General features: G+C 38.2%; 2 protein-coding genes across 3 annotated transcripts in view; one reads left to right on the top strand and one right to left on the bottom strand.

Moving 5' to 3' along the window:
- The window catches only part of LOC139963151 (centrosomal protein of 162 kDa-like), a 35736-nt gene extending 33515 nt beyond the window's left edge, over positions 1–2221 (bottom strand). Inside the window, exons 1-2 of the mRNA XM_071963697.1 lie at positions 2037–2221; positions 1146–1302 (exon numbers count right to left, since the gene is read on the bottom strand). Coding sequence (XP_071819798.1) covers positions 1146–1302; positions 2037–2102 — 223 coding nt within the window. The 5' untranslated portion in view covers positions 2103–2221. The remainder of the gene's footprint in view (positions 1–1145; positions 1303–2036) is intronic.
- LOC139962883 (zinc finger-containing ubiquitin peptidase 1-like) lies at positions 2213–14815 on the top strand. 2 transcript variants are annotated; one of them, XM_071963270.1, is made up of 8 exons: positions 2213–2350; positions 3004–4216; positions 4832–4997; positions 5791–5982; positions 6701–6869; positions 8256–8419; positions 8794–9017; positions 10152–14815. In XM_071963270.1, the coding sequence occupies exons 2-8, from the start codon at positions 3056–3058 to the stop codon at positions 10185–10187; spliced, it is 2112 nt and encodes a 703-aa protein (XP_071819371.1). In that variant the 5' UTR covers positions 2213–2350; positions 3004–3055; the 3' UTR covers positions 10188–14815. The 2 variants fall into 2 exon arrangements, with proteins under 2 accessions (XP_071819371.1, XP_071819370.1); XM_071963269.1 differs by having other exon boundaries at positions 4829–4997.
- The last annotated feature ends 855 nt before the right edge of the window (positions 14816–15670 follow it).

The following is a 15670-nucleotide window of genomic DNA, read 5'->3' as shown; positions in this document are numbered from 1 at the left end:
AAACCTTGCTGAATCAGCACCCGAATTGAGATGTGTCCCATGTTAGTGGTAGCGCAGATTGTTTTATTAGTTTGAGCTCACCACGCTCACAAGGTATTCCAAGATTGGCCTCTGACGGAGAGAGAACCGAGAGAACGCCTATTTTCTGTAAGTTGCTACCACTTCACTGGTATATTTTTGTTCTATCACACGATTATGTGCTTGGCATGACTTCTAGGTTTAATTGTTTGTCTTAGGAAAGATTAAATCGGGTATCTTTGGGGTGACGGGGGTTATTTTTCGTACACCTAGGGAATTGTAAGAAAATTATCGTTGCGCTAAGTGCATTGAAGTAGCAAGAAACTAGGGTGTATTTTTAGGACGTCATATTTGTTGTCACATTCTATAGGGGGTTCGATAATTGTAATTTCGACTTCACTAGGAGGCTCACAAACGCTATACCGTGTGTTTCATGTGGGCGTTTGTTTTATATATATCTTTTGTGTTTTCTTAAGCAAAGCAAGTAGTGAGAACGACTAGTGTCAACAAACGCTAGTATTATCCTTCATCTGTAAATACATTTACCCACGTACTGGTTCGGTTGTGATCTCGAAAAGAGATATTTTATTTAGTAATATAAACTGGTTAAGTCTTTAAGCCTGTTGTTGAGTAAGTCCCAATAAAATATCTTGTATGCCTCCACGAGTTAGTGTAACTGCGTAAGTGCGTAACTGCGTAAGTGCGTAACTGCGTAAGTGCGCAACTGCGTAAGTGCGTAACCGCGTAAGTGCGTAGTTGCGTAACTGTGTAACTACCTAACTGGGTAACTTCCTAAGTGCGTAACTGTGTTACTGCTAAAGTGTACAGACAGTTCCTGTACCATTTCTATTAACTGCTTATTTGTAAAGTCTGTCAATGCCATAATCTGTGGTAAATTCATGTGCCAGTGAATCAAAGATCAACGTAATAAATCAATAAATAAGCGATCAACCAGTCATCAACCTCTTCTCCGATTTTTGTCTTGATATGTGTTGAAGATTTTTTATTAGTTCAAGCAGCTGGACTTCGGGGACACTGGTCAACGTTACAATAGGATAATTCACGGTTCCGCTAAGTAAGAAAGATTTCCAAGAAAGTCTGATAATATATCTAGACCCGACACTTACTCGAGGGTGTGACTTTTTCTTGGCTGCTCCCAGGATCATCATCACTTTCGTCTTTCTGCATCCACCAAGGAGAGTCACCTTTCTTTTTCTTTCCTTGCTTTGCCTTCTCAAAGAGCTGGTTCACTCTTGCCGAGTCTAACGAGTCATCTGAAACTGACTGAAAGAGTTCATGGGGGGACATATATACAGTGTAACTGCATTTGTGTCTATTCAATCTATTCTAAAAGCACCAGATACATAAGGGATAACAAGATGGTACCAAAGTACCACTAAAAACAAAAATGGCACACTCAATTATTAATGTAAGCTCTCAAATTTTAAAAATATTTGTACTTTTGATCGAGGTTTATTCAGTTATGTTTCTCATACAATACTGAAAATGGTATAGTCCTGTGCACCAATGCTGCTTTACATTCATGTTAGCACAAATTTGTGGAGTGTTGACTATTTTAAATAGCATTTTTGTATGTGGTACTGGATAAATTATTCATCTTTTAAACGTTCACATTACACTTGCCAAAGCTTCGTGAAAATTCAGTAGCTGCATTGTGAGTAGGTATTCCTGGTTCACACAACTCACCTAGGCTAGGCCTATATTGCCAGTACTAGCAAAACCCCTTTTTTTCCCACTCAAACTCCCACCAAAACTTAGCATTTAGACTACATCACATTTACACTTGCATTTGTGGGGCAACAGTAGCAACTTGAAAATGAACCTTGGGTTATATGTTATTGTTAGATCACAAGGGGAAGTGGTTCCGCGAATAAGCTGACCCACTATTTTACTAATAAATACTAGCTAGTAACTTTGGCTAAGGTTTTCACAAATTTAACCGCCGTACGATTAAAAAAAACCTAATCACTAAATTCTTTGCATGATAAAATTCAAACCTCTTTCATAAAACTTTCGAACGCATCATCAAGGTCCCTCTGTGATAATTTTGGCTTCCGAGACATCTTCACTTCGTATGTGTCGTTGCAATCTGTTGTGGAATTTAAAATCAAACTCGCGCCTCGTACATCACTAAGCTATATTTATAGACTACGCTGCCCACGAACACTTCAGACAGGAAGCCATGATGATGATGACTCGAACTTCGAAGGTCGATCACTTTTCCCAAAATAGGTGTTTCTCTCTTGCTTGAATCTTGTTTCAAACGTGTGGCATGATGGCACGAACTATTTAGTGCACTGACAGATTTAAGGTATGAAGACATTTTTCCCAAATTATCTGTAAAATCATCAGTTTATCACATACGGAAAGTTACAGTGTTTTGAAATAGGTGCCCTCACCGTTACATTGTTGTTGTTGATGATTGTCTTTCGTTTGTTATTGAAGCTTGCTAGCTTTGTGGTTAGTATTCAAGTTACTGTGCATAGATACCGTTTCCGGCTTTGGTCTGGTAGTGGAAATGTAATTAGACAGATAAGTGAAATTCTAACGGTCAGATTACTGTCATTTCATTCAGTAGACAAATAATGTCATCATTACTATTCTTGATTCATCATTCAAGAAGGCTATAAAACATCGACGTTAGGAAAAGGCCTAGCCTATGCTACAGAGGGCAAAGATAAGCTATAGACTCGTTTGTCACACATTAAAGTGCTATGCACTTGAAGATCATTATGATAATACAGAGCATACAACTACCACTATCGTGTGGGAGTATACAAGTGTGTGTATAGGTGTTCAACTATACTTTGATTCGCTGTCATTGGGTTAAGCACAACAGAAGATTAGAATAAATGATTCTAACAGATATCTGAATCCCAGAATAATTACGACAGTTATTCCAAATGTTCATCATAGTTTCCATGCAAGTTCAAAATATGTGGTTTTTGTGTTCTTTTGACGTAGAACTGACAAAACGCAGTGCAGGACTTGTTCGAGTCTGGAAGAAAATGTTACGATGAATAATGACGCAGACTACCCTTGCTGCGAAATATGCGGCCAAGATTTTGAGTCAGAGAAGTTGGTCAGGCTTCATATGAAGGAGGAGCATGAGAAATTTGGAGCACAGTGTCCGTTTTGCGACCTCAAGCAAGTTGACATCGATGAATTGAGGTTTCATGTCAACACAGCCCATTCAGATATTCTTAGCCCTCTCAGATCCAACAGCACAGACCAGTCGAATGTTCCAGAAGAACATGGTAAACGTGACTGGGAGGGAGTGAAGCTCGTCGAAGTAGCTCCGCAGAAATTTGACAGAGATCTCGTTCAGACTACGACTGAGTTGTCCCCATCACAGGAATTCTGCTCCCCAGAGAAAAATGGAGAGATGGATACAGCTTTTGTTGATGATTCCATAGAATCGATAAAGATGGAAGTATTTTACAAGTCGAGTCATTCTTTAGATTCCTCCTCTAGTGATGCAGAACCGGACCGTGAAGACGTTTCTACTCCGTCAAAGGCAACTTCTTCGAAATCTGAAAGTAGAAACAAGAGACTAATCAGTGAGGTCGAAGGACTCTGGCAGGAGCTACCATCAACTTCTGGCAGGAGCGAGTTCATGCCTCGGAACGGCCGACCGTGGTTTATCGAATCGAGCGACAGCGAAGAGGAAGAAGATTTAATGGCTGGTGGGTTGGGAAGAGTGACTGCAAAGCCAAAGGAAACTTTACTGAATCTAAGTAAACGTGCAAAACATATCGACGAACCGATCCTGTGCCCGTTTTGCGGCCTGGGAGATTACGACACAGAGTTCATTCGACATCACGTCGATCTAGAGCACGCGGATGCTTCTTCCATGGCCGTGACACCAAAAAGCGATTACTTAGTACTGCCAAAGATGGAGGAATCGGATCAAAGTGGGGAATCTGGTGAACCCTCCACTGCCAAGAGGAAACTTTTCACGAACGGGGATTCCACTGCTGGAGAAGAGAAAGGCTCTTGCCCGATCTGCCCGGTGGAGGGACTCCCCGCAGATAAACTTGAACGACATGTCAACAGCCATTTTGAGTCCTCCCCAGTTACCAATGATATAAGTGACAGGCTGGTTGCCGAGCAACTGCAAATGCAAGAGAAAGAACAACAGGATAAGAGGGAGAAGGAGACCCTAAAACTGTTACAGGTGAGAATGAGGGCCAATTACTCAAGAATTTTTATGATACTGGGGTGTTTATTAAAGTTTGTCTAGTAATTCTCTTTGGGGGGGGGGGGAGGAGGGTGGACAACCAAACTATATCGGTGAGGTTCTTGGAAAGACAAGCAAGTGTTTTGTATGTACATGAATAACTACAGTAGCCATTGCTTCCTTTATGATCGTAAACTTGTGTTGGACAGCCAATTTTTCACACCGGACAATGTTCAATAAGCATTTCTAGATTGTGATATGGATAATTTAATCAATTTCGACCTTGCTTATATCCTTTCAGTATCATTTGTTTTGTTTGTCAGTCAGTTAGAAGCCTTGCACAATACCTTCCACCTTTATGGATGCTATTTTTTTCAAATGGTGTATGAATTAATTAATATAAACAGGATTGGTCTTTGTGCTATTTATCAACCGTGCATTAAATAATGATCCTAGGATAGTCAATAAATGTAGTATGTAAAAGTTACCAGCCGTTTCCAATTTAATTTGCCTCCAGAATGGTTTATGTATGTTTGATATATTTATTTAGTATTATGTTTATTGTTTTGGACTTTAGTACCATGTGATACAATTTTTTATTGTCAACAGCAGCAGTATGGAATGGATGAAAAAGGGAGCTATAAAAAGCAAGCAGAATCAAAATTGGAGAAGGCTGTCTTTCACGGTGACATGGGAATCGCTGAGTTTTACAATCAGAAGAGTAAACTGCAAAGGGTGCAATCCACGGGTGAAGAGGACAGCAGACACAAAACATCAGGTATGTCGGCTTTTGTCAGCATTTATCACTGGCTGGGAATGGGCTCAAATTAACTAACTGCAACAACGGTTAACTGCTGTGAGTGCCCCCACCACATGCCCCTATGCCCATGAAAAATCTTCCTACAAATACTGATGGTCCTGGCAACAACTGCTGTGTGATTGCCTCTTTAATCACATTGCCATAGAGCAGCCCTCATAATTATCTGGATCATTAAACTCCATTATCAAACTAAAGAATTTCCTTTGCTGTCATTTACTGTAATGGTAGCAGATAGCAATCCATTCTAGTGCACAAATGGGGGTTCTCTTTATGAATATTCATCAGCAGATTGATGCATGAAGGTTCCAAGTACTCTATAAGGGATCAATACCTTTAATGGTGGGACGACCTAAACGACTGCTAGAGTAACAGAATTAAAGTAAATTCCCTTTATCAACTTCATTCTAGTATAGATCAGTATCTTTTACAGTTCTTTATGACATGTGAATATATTACATATGGGCTGCAATGGTGAGCATGATAGATGAAAAAGGTACAAGCTTTTCTGTCAACCAACTTTGTAATAAATTGTCTCGGGGACAATTTGAAATTGAAAATTTCGGTCGTCCTACGTAAAGGAAGACTAGCTGTTTTAAAAAGGTTCAAAGGTCAGCCATGGTCATTTTCTAATTTAATGACAAATCCCAAGTTAGAATCTCATAGCCTAGGTCTAACTCAATTTATGCAAATTGTTTACGGATATGGATATTTCTTAACCAAATTGTCTTCTTTTTGGTTGACATGTTTACAGGTGTCATTGCCTCGTTATCGAGGTTCTACGACGGTAACGTCTACAACGTTGATCACGCTCGCCTAGCAGAACAGACGGACCACTTTGGATCCTCCCCTGGGTGTAGGGGATGGGGTTGCGGCTATCGGAATCTACAGATGCTTCTATCTGCCATGTGGCATGTGCCAAGATATAGGGAAGTTGTATTTAATGGTGAGTTACCGTGGATGTATTTAAAGCAGCATTTTGCGTCCTTTTCTATGATTTTTCTCAATCTCACTGACTCCACTATGCCATAACGACATACATAACTAGCTTATCTATTTAAATCTTACTTCAAATGGTGGCATAAATGTCGCAAAATTTGCAACTTTGAACTTTGTTTTTCTCCAAGATATTTTCCGTTGGGATCCCAATAAACCTCGCCCATAACATGAATATTGAAACACTACGAACGTCATTGACCAATACGTAATTTACAACACCATTCTTGATTTGTGTACAGTCTATATAGCAGTTGTACCAGGGAGCTCCATAACAACTCCCTGGTTGTACCAACGCAAAGTCTTGAATCTTTTTTTAGCAACGGCTCATAACTAAACCTGCCTCTCTGATTGGTTGAATTCAAACAAGTGGGTTTGGGGGAACTGTATGCGATTAATTTTAAATGTGGAATTTGTCGTGGACACTTTTCTCATTATCTGCAAATATCCTTAATTACTCACCAATTAATGTTGTTGGCAGGGAAAAACTTGGCTAATATCTTAGTTTGCTGTTTTGTGATTGATATATGTAAAAAACTTGATGGACATGTCAAAAGAGTAGAAAACGGCGACCAAACGCAAAATGCTGCTTTAAGTACAGATACAGAAAATATTTTGCAATCACATATTCACTTTGCTGTTATTTGTCTTCTTTGAATGTGTTTTAGGTAAGAATGCGATTCCATCCATAAATTACATCCAGAAACTGATCGAGAATGCCTGGAAAAATGGATTCGATCCGGCCGGCAGGGAGCAACTGGGAAACAGACTTGTTAACACCCGCAAGTGGATCGGTGCTACGGAAATAATAGCTCTCTTGCACTCTCTGAGAGTCAAGTAAGGAAATACAGGTTCATAAGTAGAGGAACTTTGTTTAATATCAGCTGGTCGTGTTCGAAGGCTAGAGTGCAAAACTTCTTGATGGTTCATTTGATCAATATTTACAAACAGATACAGTTTATAAACCACATAATAATAATACTACTAGTAATAATATTCATATTAATAATAATAATAATAATATTAATAATAATATAAATAATAATAATAATTTATATAGATGGTCTCAATGCGCTTTACAAGAAACAAAATGAGTACAAAAATACAGCATAGCAGTACAGACTTAAAAATACACAAAGGATCGAAAAAATTACAAGGTCCAATGAGGGTAGCACGTGAATAAGTGTGGTTTTAAGACGCTTTTAAAATTGTCTATGGCAGGGGCATTCCTTATGCAGGTGGGAAGAATGTTTCACAGTTTGAGGGCTGCAAATTGAAAAAAAGAACCCTTCTTGAAATTTGTGTTATTTTAGTGTCAAATCATTTAAGCATCAACTCAGGAGTGGGCACCAAATTTATCTTGACATGACATGATGTAAAGTTTTGTACAAAATTCGCAGGGCACTGCAAAGCTTCACGATTTACCTACTTCCTGCTTCACGGAAAAGAGATTTCTTGTACATTATCTGGACTTGGTAATCCAGAGATAAGAAAGTGAAGTACTTGTAAATTATCAATAGGTTATGTCAAAATATATACATATTTCATGTTTTACTTTTTCGTTATTCAGTTTAATTCATGAATATATGGTTGGATAAAAAAGACACATTACTCATTTATTGTATTAAAGACCATCAAGTTGAATACCATATGGGACTTACCCACTGCCAGCAAACCGGCATGCCACAATTTGCCCATCTGTGGTTTGATTGATGTTAGCTTAAAACTTTATAAGCTACAGGTAGTAGCAAAACTATGCCTTTGGGTAACATTTACTTCCAAACTTTAATACTGAAAAGAACTTATGTATTGACTTCATAGAAAGATACCAGATTACTCATGTCGTATACAATTTATGAGTCATTTTTTGCCACGTGACATTTGTACAATCCGAGAGATCTTGGGGGATGCATTGAATGTTAATGTTGTATGTATGTGTCTGTCAGTGAGTTGGTTAGTGAGCTAGATGGATAGATCAGAAGGAGACACTTTTCATCGGTAAGATTGTAATGCTAGAGAAAAAGCTTCGCCCAGATACAGATAAAAATAAATAGCTAATTAGTGAGCTTCTCTTTGTTCTTGTTAACTGTGCTGTTCTATAAAGCCCAGATTAATTATAAAGAAATTGTATCCAAGCGGTATAAAATCTTTATTTCCCAGCCATCCTGTTTTTACCCTCGTCCTCAACTATCTTTCTATTTGTTCCTTTTTGGATGTGTTTAGATGCAAACTGGTTGACTTCCACAAGAGCTCTGGTCAGGGAGGGACTCATCCACGGATGTTCGAATGGGTTCGAGATTACTTCGGCAGGCCGTCTCTCTTTGGCGTCTTTGGAAAGGAAGAGGCTTCACTTAGCAAGAAAATGCCTTTGTATCTCCAGCATCAAGGTGATTAGATTTCATAAATTCATAGAATACGTATTTATTTTGCTTTCAAAATAAAATAAAACTGTTAGCAAACTGCTTATCCACTAGAGAGCCTGTGTAGGAGAATGTGTAAAAGTAAGTTGGCCTGACGTTTCGATCCTAGTAGGATCTTCAGTAACAGAAGGTACAAAAACACGCACAGAATACAGACAGGTTAAGTAGCATGGTGAACACAAAGAGATAGATGTAAGGGGATTAGTAGACAAGGGATGGAGAGAAGAAAGAAAGAAACCAACAGGGGAAGAGGAGAGGTGCTTTGACAGCAAAATAGCTTGTAATCTGTTTGAAAGCCTTTTTTTTTTAGAGAGATTTTTTTCCCCTTTTCTTTTACGCAGGTCACAGTAGAACCATCGTTGGATACGAGGTGCTGAAGGACGGGTCGATCCGCCTACTCCTGTTTGACCCCAGCGCCAAACCAAACGACATGGCGACCCTACGGGCGGGTAACGTAACGGGGGCAGCACTTAAACCCCTCAGGAAGACCATGGGACAACTCAAACACAAGCAATACCAGTTGGTAGCCGTGACAGGGCTTATCACCTCTGATAGAGAATATGAGGTAACTCAAAGGCTTAGTTTGAGGAAGTATAAATTGAAACAAACAGAAATAAACATTTCATGAAAAGAAAACAGTGAAGAAATTTTAGTTGGAATCCTAGCCTTTGTAGACATTTCTTGGACATATTGCATTCTTAAAGCATGTATTTGTGTTTCCTTCACTTTAATACGTTTTGCAATGTTTGACACAGGTACAGAGTATTATGTAAGGTAAATTTGTAATTGATCAGATTAAATCTTTTAATGAATTTTCAGATATCATGAAATGAAGTAGTGAGTGAGTGAATCTATTCACTTTGCCGAAGGCTTAACATATTATCCACTCATTAAAGATACGTCTTGAATACTTCAAAAATCTCAAAACCTGAACTGTCCAACTTTTCAGCTCTTAATTATTCTGACTGAAAGATATATTTTAGTACAGCTTACTTAGAAGAAACTGTTTGGTGGCATGCAAGCACTTGAGCACACAAGTTTTATTGTTTTTACATTGGTGTTACCAAGCAGGTTAAAAACAAATTAATCTCCTCAAATGAGGCATATAGCTTTCATTAGAAACAGCAAATATTTTATGTTTTGACGGTAAATGTACATCTGCGTAGCCCAAATTTGCATATAAGATTTGGGGCTGCTTTTGTTGTGAGCGGTTATGCTCATGACCCACCTACTGCACCTGTGGGGGGGGACTTCAGATTATTTATATTATTTTATTGAACATATATTTATTGCACAAATATGTAATTATATGCACAAGTATTTATATGCAAAACATAGCATGTATTAATTATTGCATATTCATATGTGGATATGGTAGAATTCTGAAAGTAAGCCTGAATCATTTATAGCCCAAAAATGAAACCCAACAATCAGTTTCTTTCATTTTCTATCTTCTACTTTTTACCTCAAATTTAATGTAATTTTAATTTGCTTTCTTTTGTACGTCAAACACCTTTCATGAGCCAGTTAATTTCATTTCCAGTCCACTAACAGAAGCTCAAGTAACCTCTGAAGAAGATCCTGGTAGGATCGAAAACGTCAGGCTTTCTACAATTTACATATTTACCCATGCCGGCATTTTTGGCAGCAAAATAAGCACTTCATAACAGGTTTTATTTTCTGTCTCTTTGACTTTCAGGAGAGTAAGCTGCTCACCTCGGTGCGGATACCTTGAATCATTACTATCTACAGTGTCATCGTACTAGTCAACGACTGCCTCTTTTCTTGCGACCGTGCGGGTTGCTTGATACGTCAATGGGTACTATTTACAGATATAGAATTATTAGTTCATTATAGATTATATTATCAAATAGAAAGGTGAAAGTTTTCATTAAATCAACTGGAATGTACATCTCCTGAAATTAAAGATTGTTTTCGTGCACTTGTTTTGTATTCTGACCGAGGACTTGAACAAAAGAATTTCCAGGTCCTCGGATGTGATTTCTAAAGAATCACCACGTCCTCGAAAGAATTCTATTGTAATGGGGTATTGTTAAGGTTAGGGGTACGTGGATTCGAACAATGGAAAAAAACAATGGGGTCCTCGGTATGAATGTAAAACACCTGTGTGTGCGTGTGTATCTGTGTGTGTTGGTTGGTTTACTCAACTTAATTTATCTGATTATGACAGGGTATTTAGAGGTTATCTTACACATCTATAGTTCCCTTTTCCTTTTTATTCTTTTCAGGTAAATTTTTTTTGTATCAAAATAAGTGGATGTTAAACATCTAAAACATTTCAATACTTTGGTGGTTTAAAGATTTCCTTAAACTTTGATATCGAAAGTAGCTTGAAGGAATTAAATAATGGTAGTGGTCCCAGCTGTAGAGGGGTAGGGTGGGGGAACTTTTAACTTGGCATTGTTCAGCAATGATGGTATGGGGTGTAGCAGAAGGGGCTGGGATTACTGGGGGGGGCGCTTAAATAATGATCGTGATTTGCAGCACTAGGTGGAGAATGGGTTGGCAGATCAGGTAGAATGTTTTGAATAGTTTACAAACTTAGTTACCCCCAAAAAAAATGCAACTCTTGAAAAGTTTAAAATTTTAAAATTTCTCTTGCCTTAATAAAGGAAATGTTATGCTTTACTAGGTACAATTTCAATTAAAGTCTCCAAATTTCTCATCTTGCCATTTCAGCTAAGGACATATGTTAGTTGCCCATTATACAGTGAGATAATAATTCAGTTAAAAGTTAGGTTATCGAGATGCTACACCCAAGATGATTAATTTAATGGCAAAGATCGAAAGATCCTTCAAACTAATTGGTCTCAAAAGGCTACTTTACATAGTGTGTTAATCATTTTTTAGCTCATACCAGCATGCTGGTGTGAGCTATTGTTACAGTGCGGCGTCTATCACTCTATCATTCTATCACTCTATCACTCTATCCGTCAACAATTGGTAAAACCGCTCCCACTCGCACAGTGTTTGATGGAATTTCATGAAACTTGGACACAAGGACCATTGGGTATAGGGCCATCAGAGATGGTCCGAAATTTGGGGTCAAAGGTCACATGTGGGCCGTAATGGGCCATTTTGTGGAAATACGCAAAATGCTTCTTCTCCTACAGATTCCATGGTACAATGTTGAGGGTTTGTCACGATAGTACTATGGAAGTTTTACCTTCAGGGTGTTCATGAATTTGAGATCAAAGATCAACTAGGGGTCTTTTGTGGCCCGGGCCGCGGCCCTATATTTTCAAATTGCTCCTGTTCGTACAGTGTATGGCCAGTTATAATGAAACTTGGTCACAACGTTCTTCGGGATGAGAGTTACGAGGGGTGTTCGGAAAATTGAGGTCAAATGTCATTTAGGGGGTCATCGGGGGTCATTCTTTGTAATATTTTCAAATATCTCAATCTCCTCAAGATTTTGATGGATCATATTCAAAGTTGAACTGATGATTGTTGGATTGTGTATGAATTAGGTGATGCCTAATAATTTTTGGTCAAAAGTTAATTAATTACAATTAATCCCCATTGTTTAAAAAAATCTGAGCCTTCACCTTTTGCCAAAGCTCCTTTAATTTGTCTCCCAGTGTCTGCAGTGTTTGTTTACATTTGTGGTTAAGCTCTGCAGAGGCTGTTAGTGGAATTAAAGCAGGACTGGGAGTTGTTATTAACTGTCGAACTGTAAGCATGAGAGCCCTATAGCCAATCAGCACTTGCCGATTCTTAGAAGTCTTTGAGCCTGAGGTATTGTAGGCAGCCAGCAATTTTGGCAAGGAGTGCTTCAGGTCTGCTCAGGTAGAGGGGAGAAAGCTTAATAGTGGTATTGTTTGAGAGAGTGGGTAAAATAGGATTTAAAGGGGGAAAATAGGAATTATAGCCAGTGGTGTGGTCAGGATTCTGCTAAAGGAGGGGGGGGGGGTTATCCCTCATGGGCCCAAAATTGGTGGAATCTGAAAAATGGCCTGAAATTTGGGGGGGGGGGGTTATCCCTCATGGGCCCAAAATTGGTGGAATCTGAAAAATGGCCTGAAATTTGGTGGGCCTTAAAGTTTTGTGGGCCCTACATTTTTAAGCTCGAAAAGGTATGAGCTTCTGCACCATTGGTGCTCTAGTTTAACCAATGACAGAAAGCAAAAAAATGCCATTTTCATCTCAAACTTTAAAGTAACCTGTTAGGGTCTGTTTAAAATTAAATGCCAAACCCTCAAGCCATTCCAGTACCCTTGACCCCAAACGTAGCTTATACATAATTTGTTGTATCAACAAGTTGTGGGTTCAAGTTGTGTGGGGACTATTACTACTCAAAAGCAACATGCCATCACTTAACCTAGCCTACCATGCTTACCTGCCATAGCCTTCTTTTGTAAGAATATGGGTGTCATAAGTACACCCTTTTGGTTCTTATTTAATTGAATGCACAAATATGGACCACCTACTTGATCATCCACTTACGGGAAGTTGTGGAGAAGTGGAAAAGAAAAGATGAAAAATGTTACTTGCTAATTTACATTTTTTTTCATGTACCACAATATGAGGCTTTAAGATAACAAGAGGTTTCCCCCATATGTGTGAACATACAAATCTGTCCACACTGTAACTAAAATAAAACCAGCTGTGCTAAATTAACCAGACAATTGTTGTAAGTTACACTATATTGCTTAGAAAGTAGAATCGAACCCAGTAATGAAAAACTCAAACAGAAGTATATTCCATATTCCACTGACCAAAAGTTTAGAAACTAGAGGATTTTTAATTGAGACAGCATAACTGGTATGTTATTCTGATAAATTTTATTAGACCCCTAAAAGTTAAATTTGGTTGTTTTCCTTTTGAATTTTCTCTCACAAAAATTGACGGCAAAACTGCTATTTAATTGGAATTGGGGAGCAACTCTTCAATTCTGTCTGTCTGAAACAAATAGCTGCCACCGGACTTGTAGAATGGGCACTTTGTGACCATAAACTGGAAGATTGAAGGCTATATACAGAATCAGAGAGCCTTAATGTTTCAAGGCAAATCACCTATCGTGTACCGCTCAACTCGATTAAATGTGGAACATTTTCGTACAAAGTTAGATTAATGTGTGCTGACAGTGCTGTATTTAAGTTTTCTGCAATTCAAGTTTTCTCCGATATCTTTTACAATTATGACTGTGACATTCACATAATCTTCAGAAGAACAGGTTTACTTTTGCTCTGTTTCTTCGTAGAATTTTCATCACCATCTACTGCCTTGTCGTTTTCTTTCATCTGTCTGCTATTCATATGCTAATTTTTCCCAGAAATCAATCTTCTCTCCTCCCCTGACCCACCCCCCCCCTGTTATGTACTTCCTTATGTATTTGAAGACTCTCTCAATCAACCTTTATAAACAAAAATGTTCAGCTGCAATCAGAATTGAAGACCCACCTCAGGAACATTATTTATTAAGCAATTCCCATTTGTGATCAATCTTGGTGTTTTATGTATTGAGAAAATTCACACCCATTTTTTTCTTTATTTTTTTTCTTATCCCTACATTGTTTATTCTTTTTCTTCTTTTTGTTTTAGGATTTCTGTATATTGTTAGTTTGTAGTTTGCAAAAGATGGTACATTGGGGGTATATTCTGCACAAATATCAACTGCTTTTGTACACCCACCAACCCCCCCCCCCCCCACCAACCTGTCCCAAAGACTGTTTGGATTTCCCTCATTTTACATTGCAGTGTAAACTAATTACCCCCCAAGGTCGCGTAATGTTCTGCCCGATGGATGTTACGTTCTTGTAATTTGCTCCAATTATGTATTTTTAACCATAGCAATATCTATACCGCCAAAGAAAACTCTTGTGACGAAGAAATTAACAATTGACAATGGTGGTTTTATATATTTTATTGTTCTTTCATTAAGTCTTCCATAGATGTGTATATCAAAGTAATTTGGGGGGGGGGAGGGGTCAGTCTTCTATAGGGATGCAAAAAAAAAAAAAAAATTTGGAGAGACTTTTTTGGATGCAATTTGCATCTTTCTTTTTTGATTTCTATATCTTTCCTTTTTGCTAATTTTGCTGACCTTCGCTTCCTCCGATCAGGTGTTGAAATTCTCTTAATTTCGTCACGAACGTCTACAGACTCCTTTGAGAAAGTATCTATCACATCAAAAGTTTCATTGTACTTAATATATAGTAAGTTAACATTACCCTCTTTTAAAAGACTAGAAAAAATCAGTTATAGATGCTGAGGAATCTGACTTAAAGTTTCCTCTTTTTTTTTCTTCCTTTTGTCCCTGTAAATTGGAACTTGCCAATGTATTTTCTTCAGAGGTCATCCGTCAATATTGGCCCCAAATTTTAGCATGCTTATAATTGTCTCCAAGTCAGCACTTTTCCTGAAAGTTTTCAAAGTTTCCAAAATATCTCCAGAAGTTGAGGATTTGTTAAAATATACATTTTTAAATGTCTCATTGAGAGGAAATGCTCAGAGGGTTGAATAAAAATGCTGGTTAAAAATCTGAGCAGGGGTGACCATTCTCTGACTTCCTAGCATATTTGGGAGCAATATATCGATATTAAAAGTGCCATGAAAAAATTGTATTACAAAAGGATTGAAAACGATGGCTTGGTATTTTTTGGGGGGGGGGGGGAGAAAAACAAGTGAACCTTCTTTATAGTTTCCAGCTGATAACTGGATGGTTTAAAAACAAATCAGTTGGTTTTTATAGGGGCTGATTGCAGAAGAATATTTGGTATCTTCAGTTTATTATGATTATTTTTTGTTTATTTTATTTTAATCACACACATTGGTATTAATTGACAGTGGAAGGATTTGCATTTTGATCTGGTCTTCCATGTACGTATATTAAATATTTAAATTAATAAAATCACACCGAGTAGGATGTTATTTTGTCTTCTTTATTTTTTGAGTCATAAATTGTGTTTACTGTACAGTCACTTGGATGTCGATATTCACCAGGGGAACTTGTTACTACCAGTAGTCAATGGATGGATTAATCCATAGGGATGGGGGTGGGTTCAAAAAGTGGTCATCGTGGGTCAGTTTGCCCTAAATGCTTGGGTAACGGTGTCTAGGCATATATATAAAACTTTCTGGTACCATTTCTTACTTCCTCCCTCTGTCTCCTCCCCCATTTCCCTCCCCTACACCTCCCCGACCCTCCCCTTTTTTCCAATGCCCACCTATCTTCCGGTCACTCAATTCCTTCCTC

Source organism: Apostichopus japonicus, chromosome 21 (assembly GCF_037975245.1).
Source record: "Apostichopus japonicus isolate 1M-3 chromosome 21, ASM3797524v1, whole genome shotgun sequence".
Lineage (NCBI taxonomy): Eukaryota > Metazoa > Echinodermata > Holothuroidea > Aspidochirotida > Stichopodidae > Apostichopus > Apostichopus japonicus.
The sequence above is the reverse complement of the archived record's forward strand: the minus strand, read 5'-3'. Positions and strand labels throughout refer to the sequence as shown.